This window comes from Nomia melanderi, chromosome 7, assembly GCF_051020985.1.
Source record: "Nomia melanderi isolate GNS246 chromosome 7, iyNomMela1, whole genome shotgun sequence".
NCBI lineage: Eukaryota > Metazoa > Arthropoda > Insecta > Hymenoptera > Halictidae > Nomia > Nomia melanderi.
Window position 1 is genome coordinate 7378103 of NC_135005.1, and position 14999 is coordinate 7393101.

General features: G+C 35.5%; 1 protein-coding gene across 23 annotated transcripts in view; it reads right to left on the reverse strand.

Annotated features, from left to right (window-relative positions):
• sls (sallimus) overlaps positions 1-14999 on the reverse strand; it is a 237073-nt gene that overhangs the window by 140226 nt on the left and 81848 nt on the right. For 20 of the 23 annotated variants that reach the window (XM_076369145.1, XM_076369150.1, XM_076369147.1 and 17 more), the window contains 6 exons: positions 14106-14615; positions 12172-12269; positions 11917-12097; positions 11502-11579; positions 4697-4892; positions 3956-4152 (listed from right to left, as the gene is read on the reverse strand). In XM_076369145.1, the coding sequence (XP_076225260.1) occupies positions 3956-4152; positions 4697-4892; positions 11502-11579; positions 11917-12097; positions 12172-12269; positions 14106-14615 (1260 nt within the window). Of the gene's footprint in view, positions 1-3955; positions 4153-4696; positions 4893-6154; positions 6228-11501; positions 11580-11916; positions 12098-12171; positions 12270-14105; positions 14616-14999 lie in introns of those variants that run through there. The other 3 variants (XM_076369148.1, XM_076369146.1, XM_076369162.1) reach the window with 2 other exon arrangements.

Consider the following 14999-nt stretch of genomic DNA (forward strand, 5'->3'; position numbering starts at 1 on the left):
AAGAGCCAATGAAACGCTTCATAGAAAAAATGTTAACAAATTCAAAAAGTGGAGTTCGTCAATTTGACGAATGAGCAATTCAGTTATTACTCTAGATGTCAGAGGTGAAACATGAAAGAAAAGTAAAAAAAGATTACAAAAAGATAAAATGTACAAATTGTCTATATTTTGCAAATATCATACCACAAATTGATTGCTCATCCGCAAAGAGAAAAAATGGACTTGTTTCGATTTCGTATTTTTCAAGGAGAAATTACTTTTTAATCATAGAATTATTATTTGCATGTTTTAATTCGAAAGAGAGGCCTATGTTACATCAACCGTTTGTACAAACGCTAGAGTGACCAATATTTTATTTTTCCATTCTTTAAAATTGATGATGTGTAACACAGAATTTTTTCTAGACATCCATTCGTTCATGTGTACTTTATATTAAAGAAATAGGAAAACGAAGAAGTTCATTTCGCACCTTTCCGCGAGGTCGCGTCAGCACCGGATTCCCGACCAGAATTATTTTTAGTTTTGGGACGTGGAGGATCCTCGCGTGTTACGCTTATGCGAGCCGCCCGCGATGCCATGCCAAAATCTGACCACAATGTCAAAAATGAGACAGATGTTTCGGAGCACCCGTTGTTCGAATTTATTTACTGTGCTTGCGCGTATGTTCCGTCGCTTTTAATGTTGCCGGAGAAATGGGAAATTGTCGTGTGAAATGTAGAGTTGGTGGACTTTCCACGATAAATCTGTCATGATTTTGTTTCTATGTTCCTAGCCAATGTTGCTCTCCCAAATATTCGCGAAGGTTCGACCGCATAGAGTAGGTATATTTTAATTTTCTCTATCTTCCTTTTCTGTGCTTTTTTTCTATTTTAATTTTTGCCTATCTTTTTATTCTTTATCTGCATTTTTTATATTTTTCAATTTGTAATGGAGCAAAGGATTACTTATTCAAAGTCGACGATATTTCTGTTTATTTATAAGAAATGGAAATATGGAGGATATGTATGTAATATTTTTCAATGTTTCAAGCATCCGCCATATTTCATTTCAATAGTTACCTATGAATTATGTTCCATCGCGAGTTTCATTCAGCAATACGACTGTCTGGACAATATTGTCCTCCGACCGTGCACCAGAAAATTCTATTTTCATTACTTTCAAAACAGAATTTAGATGTCTAATAAAGTTTCAGGGGCCTTGACAAATATATCATATGCTCATTTTATCTAAGACGAAAGCGAGATAACTATTTGTTTCACATCAATGCCTGCATTATTTAATATAGTTTGTTGTTCTAAATTCAATTCTGACAGTGTCTTGTTACGTTTGGTGAGGCTGATGTAACATATCTGACATATACACGAATGAAGACATTAGAAAATATGTACGCACAATACAAAGTTTCGTTTTTGAGCAGTTCCTCAGACTTTTGTAGGAACCGAAGTGACTCGTTATCAATGTCGCTATATACAATTAATTTTTGTTACTTTATTATTCAGATGAGGATAATTTTAAAGTATTTAGTAATAACGAAAATATTTGATGTGGTTCAAACTCCATTTCTTGCTGCTTGTGTAAGAAACTTCTACAAAACAATGACTGCTGCCGCATTATTTTTAGAAAAGATTCTTACAGTATGTTCAGTGAATCATTGACACTTGATCGTAGATGTTTGCGTTACGCATTCACCGCGAAATCTCTAAATATACGCGTATTCGTGTGAGAATAACGAAATGAAAAGTTTATAAAAATATCGTGGCATATATATTTTACAGCATAGCGTTTTTAGTGACGTAAACAATAAATCTGGAGTCTCTGATGCAATATCACTCGTGGAACGTTTTAAATGTGAAATTTTGAATCCTCGAAATACGTCGACCGTATTCAATAATTTTGAGAAAAAAGTATCAAAACAAAAAATCTATTAGAAGTGTATGTATACTTTTATAAATATTAATATTTGCATAACTCACGAAAAAATTGAAAATTATGCATTTTAAGAGATAAATTAATTTTTCCCACCCCTTTTCGCCCCTCCGACTGTAGGAACATACACATCAACGCCTCGAAATTAAATTATTTCTACGTCATCATACTTAAAAAGTAGAATAGGAAAATTATTCTACAAGATGTTAAAATTTTCTAATAACAGACATAATTTTCATTCCAAACATGTATTGTAGGTTGATATAAAGCTAAGAAGATGCTTCAAATTTATATAAAATGCTTTTTACGAAGTTTTCAATTTCCATCGTTCAACAGTAGATTAAGATGTCTATATAAAAATAAGAAATGGATAACTAATTCCAAGATTCTTGTTCCTGAACCTAAATCGTAAGCTTCAACGATCATTGGAATGAGTAGCAAGTGAATCATCACCTCTAGATACTATGTAGGATCCAAAAAGAGGTTTAAATTTATCACTAGTGACCTCTCATACAACCCTCATTATCCTCTATTCAAAATTAAGATCCTTAATCGTAGACCAGTATTACAGACTCCAGCGGTCCAAAAAAAGATTTAAATCGAAAAGTAGTCTTCTTACGCGACGTCCAATATCTCCTACGCAAAACAAAACAAAACACCCATGCAAAACTGAAAAGTAACACGACTAACTCTATGACTCTTAATCCTGGACCTGGATCGCTCCGGCGATCATCGAAAGATGGGTCACGAGTGAATCACCGGTGGTCCGCCAAGGTAGCGCATAGCGACGCGTCTATTTCGAGGGTCGGGCCGAGATATCCGCGGCGAGACGTAGCGGAAAGGGGTGCGTCGTCTATGATTCAACGTCCGCTTCAAGTCCGCTAGAAGCCCCCCGTGTGAGCGCTGGCGTTCCTCGCCCGCGGCCCCTGTGTATAAACTGGCGACTCGAGGATACCTAACCGTGCGGTGCGAACACGTAAGCGTGTATGCAGGTTATGTTCAACCCGTCGAATGCTATTTTCGCGGGACGGCCGCGACTACGAGTAATCGGCCGAAGGACCCTGAATGTGGGTTACCGAGGCTCCCGCGGCTCGAAGATCTTCGTTGTCTTCGGCATGGGACACCGGTGCAGAGGCGATTAATCAACACGACAAGCGAACGATGCCAGCAGAGTTTGATACTCGTTAACCGGGTGAACGCCAATTTTCTTTCGAATATGTTTCTCGATGATTTGCACCGGTCCTCCTAGTTTCCTCGGTTTTTACTTTTGAATATTTGGCTGTCTCAAAAGCATCTCTCGTTTTATTAACACTGCAACTACCGAACATTCATTAGGGTTAATATGTAGTCACAAAGATTGTAACAATATGTTCATCTCGATTTCTTCAGATATTCGTCGTGACACTTAAGTGAAACGATTTATTTTTCAAATCAGTCCGGATATTGAATATTGTTAATTCTTCATTTTGACGAGCACGATAGTTCTAGCGTTAATAGTGGATGTATGATATCGTAGCATTATCTTTTATGTCACTTTATTGGATTATACACAATTTGTATTGATATAATATTTTCTTTAGTTTCTTTCTTATAATGATTTCTTCCGAATATTTCGATCAGCTTTATATTGACAGCGCAGAAAGGACGTATGGGTCAATCTAATACTTTTATGGAGAATCGATTATTTTAAAAGTTGCCTTACGTTGTTTTACGCGAGTTAACAAAATGATTCAAGTAAAATATGCAAAATGGCCGATGACTACACGGTATCCAACGCGTTGATCACAGAGTTTTCCGGAATTTTTAAAAATACAGTAGAATCTCCATTAACCGAGTCAATGTTTTTCACGATACAGATCATTCAAATTTTTATATAGTTGTCTGAAAATTAAGGACATATGCAATGTAACTGAGCAACTTTCAGGAGTTTCTTCTCGAGTCTACGTTTATCTAGATTGCTAGTTGCTCGATTGAATCGGATAACCGAGGTTCCACAATATGCTTAATTTTGGAACGAAAAACCACTTACCGCTATCCGGACGCTTCACCTTCCACGGAGTGCACGGGGAATATTCGCGATCGTAGCAGAAATCACCGGCATCGTGACACAAACCGTTCGCCTCGAAATCGGAATACTCGAGCCGCCTCGCTATCGGATTTCGACTCGTTATCTCGCCGCATTCTTCCGACGCATTTTGCCTCTCCAAATAGTTACCACCTGCGTAACTAACAGAGACAACGCCATCGATTAGTCTACGCGTGCGAATCAATTAATTGGCTTAGGTCAACCCCTTGCACTATGATTTCTGATTTTTTACAATTCTTGTTTTTCATTTGCTGGGAAACAAAAAGAACCCTAAATGTAATATTTACTCTAAAATCGATAATAGGAATATAATATAAAATTCGAATTAAATGGAACTGAATAATATTTATATTTATTATCTTCTGTTTGAAATATATGTCACGAGTTTGACACGATATTGTAAGTCTAGGGGTTAAACCATTTGAAATTGAGGTGTTTTTTAAAAAGTTTTCCAGGAAACAAAACTTATTTTTGGTTTATAGTTTGAAAATTTGGTAAAAATTTGTCTTATCGAAACATTTTCTGAGCTTTCAGCTTCAAATCGATAGACATTTAAATCTTTATTAATTATTACGTTATTAAATGTTACGTTACACTGTGTGTGTGCATTTGGTATTTTTAGTTAAATATTGCATTACACACCTGGTGTGTAATTCGTCTCGAATGGGTTAATTGGTCGTGTACCTGCGTTCCGCGGACAAGCTCGTTTCCATGGAGAAATCGTAATGTTGTTGTTGACGATTTATGGGAGTCATGTGCTTGACGTCGTTCTCCTGCGGCAGAAAGAGGTCCCTCAGAGCCACGTATTTCGGTGGACTCTCGATCGTCCTTTCAGCGACGTTTTGGTCGCGGTAGGTGCCGTAAAATGGCGATGGCACACCTGAAATTAATATATAATTTTCGAATATCTCTGGAGGTTAATATTGTTGGATAAATATTTATAGAAAGAGAGCTACTGGTTTTACTAAATTTCTGATTGAACATTTATAAATATATAAAATACGTAAAAAGGAACCATGTAATGATTTCGATGATTTTTTAAATATTTCGGTAAGTAGAATTAAATATAAAATATTTTAAGATACTCCATTAAGAACTGAAAATTATGTCTCTACGTTTCATTAAATTTTCTGCTGTACTAAATAATAAAATTATGTATATTGTATCAACTGTATGGGAAATATGGTCAAATATAAAATTTCTTTACTTTGTTAACTCTAGTAGATTCAAAACAAAAATCATTTAATCAAGGTGGGTTTTTTAAAATGTTCAATGACGCGATTTTCCACTACCTTTCAATCCGTTCTTTTTTAATTTGTAAGAATTTTGAAATAAAAGGCAAAAATGTTACTAGGAATACTCACAGTCAATAACAAAGAAATTGAAAAAAGTTGTTTTCAAAGTGACGTTATATCTCTGCCTGATATCTCTTAGTAATCACTTTTATCAGAATTTATTTTTCCACGGTTTACGGGTAATACATTTAAATTAGTTTACTCTTTCTGCGAATAATCATGTCTAATTGTAAAGTGACAGAGATTTCTGGGAATCACGGTCGCGTACAAAGTACATTTAGGAAATTGAATTTATTTTAACCTACCAAAATTTCAGTCGCATATGGTTGAACCTCACATATACCCATATAGCTGTAAATAATGAATCACGGAAATGAACTCGAAGGAAATCAGCATGGGTTATAATGCTATCATCAACACTGGCATGCCAAGAAGCTTAAAAGCGAATAAAGATAGACTTAAGTAGCCGTCTACTTCCGCGGAAAAAAGGATGTATTAAAATAAGAACATGAAAGGAGCCCATATAGAAATTTCTTTAATATAATATAATTTAGTAAAGAAGCCTATTTGGTGAAGTTAATTAATACTCTTCTGCAGAATACTGTAGATTAAATTGTTTGAGATGGTGTGCAATGACCTTTTATGACGTTTACACTAATTATTTTTGTTAAAGTATACTTAATGATGTCAAAAATTAAGTTTATAATTGAAAAATCTCAATCTTTTAAGCTTGAAATTTTTTAATTGCAATTTTTTTATATAATTTGCAAATTATTACAAATATAGTGAATATATTAATGAAAATTGTTGACTTCTTCTTTGATGTTTTCAAAAGAGACCTCAATACCTCGATAATCGCTGTCACGTATGAGTGATTCCTTTAGCCAACAGTCATCAACCATCATCACGTCAACCTGATTTTTGACTATGATGAACCGCTAACGTCACCATTAATATTCTTTATTGCAACAAAACTTTAAGTCACCATTTAAAATATCACACAGCAATAACGTTTAAATGATGACTCCAATGTTTCTTTCAGCAAATTTATTTTAATTTAGTTTTAATTGCCTATGAACGACTACGTGAAAAGCGTTGACAGCAAACTTTACAGATTTATGCTTGACAGAATATACCCGGATAGATCGCGAGAATGCTTAAATAATATTCATTATAGATGAGGTTTTAAATTTATAAAATTAATTAGATCGTACGAGAATTAAAAAATATTTCATATTGCATTACTGTGAAAATTTTCGATATCTTAATTAAATATTAATTGAAAGTAAATAATATGTTAAGAAATTTAAAAAATAATATTACAGAGATATGAGATAAATTTAGTATTATTAAAAAGAATCCAAAGCATAATCTAAAATTTACAAATTTAATTAACCGTGAAGACCTAACAAATCGTTCCAACTTGATGAAGTGTTAAAATGATTTTCGACAGAAGTCGTGCCAAAAACTGTAACCTTCGAGAGACATTAAAGATGAAAAATAAAATATTCTTCTCCTAAATCATCAATGAGTATATAGCTGTGGTTCATTCAACTGATTTCAAACTGAATAGCGACTTATCAGCGAACGGGGGCAGCAGCTGACATCTTCTATTTAATCAACAAGCATCGCCGTAAAATTCAGTCGATTCGCGACTATTTTCGGCGACTCTCACATGCCAGACCTCCCGAAGATTCACTTTCGTTAGTTATTACGTCCCGGTGGATTCTATATAGAACCATTAACCCGTTCGCAGTGTTGACAGTCCCTGGAGAACTGCCGCAAATCTCGGGCAGTAGGATAAGCTATCGAATGTGTAAATTAAGTAATGACCGATTATTTCGCATCCTATTATGTATTGGCTCTTCTGTCACATGTTGAATGAAAAGTTAAATTATAAACCAGAGGAAGAATTAATTTATTATATTAATAACTTATTTTTTGATAAAATATTAAGAGTTCTAAAGTTTAGACTTGTCGACTAAGTTAAAATTTGTATACGTAATAAAATAGTATTGTTATTAATATGAACGTTGGAATGCTAGCTTTTTATACAACTTTTCATTTCTGTACATATATGAAAGAAAAAGGATCATATTTTTCATAATACACATACATGTATAATAGTTTATAAATAATACTTTCGATCAAAGCTGATCTAAAATTCTGTTAAGTTTCTATTGACCTTTATATTTGATACATTTTCAATAAATAATTACAAATTTTTAAGAACTTTGCTTTATTAGTTTCTTGTTTACTTTATTTATTAGTTAGAATGAGCTTTAAAAAATAGATTAAAAATGATTATAGCCAGAACGAGATTATATACAGCACGAATGATGGAAAGAAGTACGAGAACTCCAGATGTGATTCGTGTGAAGTAAGATTTAACAATCGGAACGACTATGACGCGTTTCCCTGAAAAAATGGGGGAGAAATAGTAAGAAGATCTTTAACAATCGTAACCGCTTGTTTTTCTCTCGTTTATTCTTGGATCGTCGACTCATATTTTCCATCGCATTCCGGGATTACCTTACCGTCTATTTTCATACCGCATCATCCGAGAGCCGTTCATCGTGCATGGGAACATTCGAGTATTTGATCCTTCCAAAAATATTAATCTCCGCTTACGAGTACGTTCATTGGACCCCCGGCGAACCGTGGAACGGATCGTATAAAATTACATACTCCAGAAGTGTGTCGTTCTAATGGCAACTTAACGAGATGGAAGTTCATTAATTATAATCATTCGATTTCATCAGTAAAATTACGTAATCTGCCTGTACCCTTAATTTTGAAAATGAAAAAAACATGACAAAAATCATATTTCAGTCGTAATAAATTCTCATTTTTCGTTACCAAATATTTTCTGAAATATTTTGTTACGTAACATAAAAATATTTTGTAATCTATTCAAACATAAAAACTTAAATATCTCGAAATGAATAATATATGACTTACTTCATATGCACTATTAAAATTAACGGCACATTTATGGATGTGGATGCCGATTTTATTTAGTTTTAACTAAATACTGTTGTATAATGGGTATACTATATACGTATTTTCATGTGTCCATGTTTGTGTTTATTAATTAAGTAATTAAAGTAGTTAACCCTCTAAGAATATCATTTTTGTTGATTAATGAAGATATTTTTTGTACGAAAAAGAATTTTAGTATTAAAGGTTTCAATGTTACAATTGAAGAAGGGTATTGGTTATATTAACGAATCGATAATTAATTTTTACTTACAATAAGCCTAATAATAATACTTGATATTTATTATATCACAAATTAAATAAATTCTTTTCCAAAAAAGTGCTTCCAGCGAAAAGAAATTTCAAGCGATTTTATTAACAATTTATTAATTGATCTTCAACGTTTAAACTGAATTAACCATACACCTTTTTTTGAATTGCCATCACGTAATTCGACAAAATTCTGTATCAAATTTCACATGTTCAAATATATACTTGATTTACTGATATAGATGACTAACAAGAAGTTCAATTAATAATCTCACGAGACACACAAACACCGGCGTGTTTGTGTTAGTAATATGAAATGTTGGTAGTGATGTTGTGTTCTATATATTTCTTTTTCCCTCCCGAAATAAGTGGGTGCTTGAAATACTTATGACTAATCATGCAACAAGAACAACGCGGAACAATGCTTTCGACGCATTATCACAGCGTTGAACATCCCTTTTATTACACTTTAACTTTTTAATTTATTCTGTTCTCAGAAAAACCATGAATGAATTCTCTAATAAATTTCATTTTTCGACAAGTCCAGACGAAAAATTTGTGATTACAGTTTGTCCGATAATAATTAATTTTTTCGGTTACCATTTAAGGACTCAATGTGTTAAAAATGTATGTAGTATAGTTATTCAAAATCAATGAAGTATGCAAATTTATTCAAACCAACATAAACACGTAATGGGACCAGATGACCTTGATACGTTGTCTTAACATAGTATTTATTCACTATCCAAATATTTAATATTTATATAGTATGTTTGATTAATTTATTCGATGTTTGTTTGGAATTAAGAATAAAAGAATTTTTTTCTTAAGAGGACAAAATACTTATTTTAAAATAAGATTGCAATTTCAGTCATTTTAGGGGATCATTATATCCTTAGGATATTCATATTATATATTCTAAATGTTTATAACATTTCATTTGACTATAATGCATGGCTATTATTTACAATTAATCTATGTTTCTAAAATGTGTTAGGAAGTTAGTACGTTGTACAGATATTTGAAAAGAAATTTAAAATATATTAGACATACAAGAGTTACTTTCTTATGTATATGATAGTTTAGTTTAAAAAATTAGTGAAATAAAAAAATTCCTAGGTTCTACAAGGAAACTCTACCAACAAAAAAAAGAGAAATTTTCGAACGGTTACTAAAACTGTGAATCTCTTTTCAATATCCACTTGTGATCAGAGAGTACCTTATAAAGGAAAAGGTTAAAAAGCAATCCAGATCAACTAATGGAGGAACAATGTTAATTAATTTCACCTCTTATACTACAGCATGCAATATACCAGCTAAATTAGCATAGAACCTACCATTCTGCACCATAACCAGCGTTGTCTTGCTCCAACAAATGAAAACCGTATCAGCAGAGAACAACCAGCGACAGAATAGAAAAGACAGAGATCGGGGACGGGAGTGAAGGTTGAGAGAAAAATAATTGCTCGTACACCGTAATACCCATGATTTTTTTGTATTGCAGAGGAAGCACACGTTTATTTACACAATATATCAATAAATCGTTGCAACAACGAATGACAATGTGGATTATAACAATCTCTGATGTACGATCTTCTTCCATATTCGATCTTTCTCTATTTTTTTGTTTTAAGCAACGAGTGAACAAATACGTTTCATAAACTACTACAATCATGAAACAAGCCAATAACATCGAAACAAGTGTCATGATATAGCAAACGCGAATAGCAAACGTTCTCCCTGCAACCACGTTATTCGATTTTTTCGCTTATAAATAAATAATTATTCTCTTGCTCGCGCGAAGTGACTAGCATTATTATTTTTCGAACAGAATCACGGCGTTCGCGATAAGATCGTTTCGAGTCGCGGATGGCGTTCGAATTTCCCGCGTTCAATTCGAACGAGGTACGCGGCGCGTGCCGCCATCTTGTCGGTCCCGACTGTCTCGTTCGCGATGGATCTCGGTTGCCGCGAGATTCCCTCAAAAAGTATGGAAAAAAAGAAACAAAATATGACGATTCTATGCTATGACAGGGCGGTCAAAAGAAAAATGAAGGGACAGATAAGAGACAACCACGGGGAGAGTAGATATTTATGAATGCGTACGCTGCGTGCTGAACAAGAGTAGAAAGGGGGAAGCCCGAGAAAGAATTGGGAGAAAAGGAAGGAAACAGGGTAGAAGAAGAGAAAAGTAAAATGAAGAGAGCATAGAAACAGAGAGAGAGAGAAGAAAAAGACCTACTATTTTTTTAAAAGCGTTTTCAAAATTGTTCAACGGCAACAACGACAGACAAAAATGCATTCGAGGAAAGCTCACTACGGGCTGATCAAGTAGTTTAAATAAAAACACGACGTGTCCCACCAGCTTTTCTGAATCGTTACGCGGCTCTTGGTCTCGTTTTCTTCGACTTCTCACTATTCGGTTACAAATGACTAGGTTCTCCTCGCCCCTTGTCGCGACATAATCGTATACAAAATGCAGCAAAAACAATCGCAAGCTTCGCGGGGAAGCATTATATATATATTCTTCGATCCAAAGACGTAATACTTTTCAAACGTTTCTCTGACATTCATCGCCCGTTCGTTTGCGATTATTCGTTGAAATATGGTCACGCGCACTTTCGTTGTTTTTCGGATGGGGAAATCGTTGTTTCAATGTACCTCGGTGACTCGAATTCTGGTTTATATCGAGAATATTTCCTTCGGTATCGATCAGAGGGTTGCTCGCTGGTTCGGTTCTTGCTTTTTCATCGCATCGGATCAATGAAACGAGTGAATTTACGTGAATTCGTGATTACGATGTCAAACGAAGTTAGAGGCCCGATGTTCCACCACCTTCGTATTAGATTGTGTTTTATTATTATTGTGTATTGTTTGTTTTTTGCTTTTTATTAAATCCCTTCTCGGCCATTGTTAAAGAGGCGCGTATATTGATCGTCTGTTACCTGGCACCTGCAACGTGGCGGATGTCACCGTTGAACCTAAGCTGTTAGTTGCGGTACACGCGTAAGTGCCAGCGTCCTCTGAAAAGAAATAGAACATTTGGTAATGTACACTCGTACTAGAAACATTTTGCTAATACTAACTACTATCTTGAAATACATCAATTTAATATTCATGATTTAATATTTATTTTAAAACGTTTCGAAACCAATATTAGATACTTCTTTAAAATTTCAGGTAAATTTTACTTTGAGATATTTCCAAATTAACGTTGTCGCTTTTAACGTCTTTTACTAAAAATTTAATAAAGATTACCATTTTTCTGTTTACCACGTATTAAAGCGAACTATTAAACGATATTTATCCACATTTTTTTTCTTATTTCTTAATTCACTTTTCAAACAACTATCTACGTACCGGGAAAGGCTCGCACTATGGTCAGACGACAAACACCATTTCTATAGTGAATGTCATGGCTCGTAGAGTTCTCGACAATCCTACCGTCCTTCGACCAAAGGATGTTCGGCTGCGGTTCAGCTTGGACGATGCATTCGAATCTTGCTGTTTGCCCGCTCACCACCGCGATGTCTCTCAGTGGCTGCAATCGATCATTCACGAAATTAAAAAATCCACTGAGACTAAAAAAGTAATTGAAACTCTGTGACACGTTACCGTGATGAAAAGTGGAGCTTTCTTCGGTAGTATTTCGAGATAAGGCTGAATCACTTCTTTGCTCGAGGCCACGCCGTTCGTAGTTGGCCACGGTGATCCTAGAATAATCAGCTCGATTTAACTTGAGTCTCGTTGAACATCCTCGCGCGTTTATTTACGTTATATTCGCGAGGGAAGCCGTAGATCGTATCGTCGCAGGCGATGAATTGGAGTTGAAATGATAACGACTGGAAGTTGTGAAATTCGATCTCCTAAGAACTCAAATAAACGTGACCTGCTAGGAGAATTTTATGTCACCTTGTTTTTTTAGAAAATCGAATCTTACAGCTTCCATTTGGTATTGTTTAAAAATAATTTAATGTGTATCGGTCCTCCCTCTTTGGAAGAATAGAAGATATTGTTTGTCATTGTAAGAAAATTCGTATGAAATGTGTTAAGTGATACGAAAGTTAGTAAGTGTGGATCGAGTAACGGTATGATGTAACATATTCATGAGGAAGAAAGGTTTTGTATTTTTATGAAATCAAAAGGGAAGTGGAAACAATCGAAATTCAAGGAAGAAGACTTGCATTAGGAAGAAACTCAATGAAGAAGCATTCTTTTAACATATTTCAGTGAGTTAAAACGAAAAGGAACTCACGAAGAACAAACGAAGGCATTACCAAAAAATGCAAAGGTAAGAAGCTGGAGACACATTTTTTCAATATTTTTTTTAGATAATTACAACAGAACAAGCAGAGTTAACTGAAAAATATTCTCTTCAATTGGCGTTTGAATTGAACGAAATCTTGAGTGTAAATTGGGTGGAATGAAAAATTATTCTTAATAATTAAGACAATTTTTAATGAGAAACCTTACTTTGCTCCACTTTTGTATCGATATGATCATGAAAGCCAAAAATGTTTTTAAACAAAACAAAATTCAACCTGGAATTTCAGAAATTTAATTTAAAAGACCACGAATAATCTTAATTACACTCAAGATCAACCCATGTCCACCAAAAATTTATCAAAACCAAAGGCAAATATATAAAACAGCAAAAGCAGATTCAGAAACACGCGGTGTAGACTTCATCAAGCAAACCTGTAGTAACAAGTGTCCAGAAGCAAATGAAAACAGATGAAGTAACTATAGTATTGTAAAACGCTCGAGTCCTTGAAATTTCAAGGCACAAGCTCAAAGGCTAAATCTTCAAAGCTTTAAAAACACAATCAGGGCCTTAAAAGCCATCAATGCTCAAGTTTACACTCGAAGAATCAAACCACCAGTATTCGATTATAAAAACTTCAATACTGAAGACTTCTTTTACAGTTCAAAGCTACAGCTACACCTTTAACCCCTTAACTGCCAAACTGAATTGAACAAAATCGTTCCTAAAATGCTTAATTTGTTTCACTACATGTACGTATCACAGGCTCGACAGTTAAAGGATTAACACCTTAACACCAGGATTTTAACTTAGATTTATGCTCATCTGATACAACATTCAAGTGTAAGCCACCGGTGGTACACGCTAACATCAACGTGTTAACACGTTCGCAACAGGGCCTGAATTTACTGTCCTCACCATGGGGCGACTTTGTTCTTCGCACTTTCTCTTATTTCTTTCTACGTTTTGCCGTCTTTGAAACAATCAACCACCTTTGTACGTACAATGTTTTAAAGAAATTCGCAAAGATAAATAGTTCTTCTATGTATATAATGTAAATTTTTGAACTACAGTGATCAATTTTCCAATTACTATGACGTAGCAAAAATTCATGTACCACTGACAGCTCAGCCCGCCCGATGAGACATATCCTGTCCCCTGGGACAAACATGTACCACCAATGATTCAGCCCGTTGTAAACGTGTTAAACATTCAAGAATCCATGTTACAACACCGAGCAACAGCCAAATCTCGCCGCGAATCGCTGACAGTAGCAGGCCAGTACCTGCGGAGTCGACGTTGCTAGGTGGTCCGGTTGCGCTACTGTATCTGGGGGAAAGGCTCGGTAAGCTTGGGCTCAAGGAAAGCGGACTGGGCGTCGTATGATCCCATCTGGATGGCGATGGCGAGCAAGGTATGACGAGGCTAGGCGGCGCCATCGCGCCGTCCGTGTGCCTTTTTCTCGCGTTTCTCACGTCCTCGGCCTCCGAGAACTCGCTTTCCGACGTCGGCTCCCATTTCACCGTCTTCGAAGCGCCGAATTTACCAGCAGGCTTCCCCTGGCGGTTCGAAGGGGTCGTCGACGATGTTCTTTTCGCGAAACCGTTCTCCTTCCTCGTGGTGAACTCGTGGACGATCGGCACCTCGATGTCGCTGGCGCGCCTCTGGCCCTGTATCGTTCGGTTGGTGCTGGCCACTGTCTTCTTGCCCTCGCCGGGCAACACGATCCCGAACTCGTAGCCGAAGTCGTACTTGAAGTATATCAGCCCGGTGTCCGGGTCGATTTGCTTCGTTCCTGCGGTCGGCAGTGCCCGGAGATACGGTTTATTTAGATGTTCACCGTCAGGGTTTGTGTGTTATGATTCTGGGTTTTGCGGAGTTTGACTATTTCGTTTGATTCCTCTTATTGCAACGGTGGGAGTTGACGAGACTCTTAGGCGACTCGACGAAGACGTTAAGGCTTACTAATTGGCGATATTTTGGTATTTATATTTGTGTGTGTTGATATTTATAATCATGTGTTTGCTTTAATGAAATTACTATTGAATTAGAAGCAATGGAAATTGAATCGAGCTAATGTAGTTTAAAGAAGAAGTGGCTTAACTGTTGTGGTTGATCGCATTGTTATACTGTGTTTCTTCGAAATTTTGAATATCTTTCTTTCGAAAACGAAAGTCTT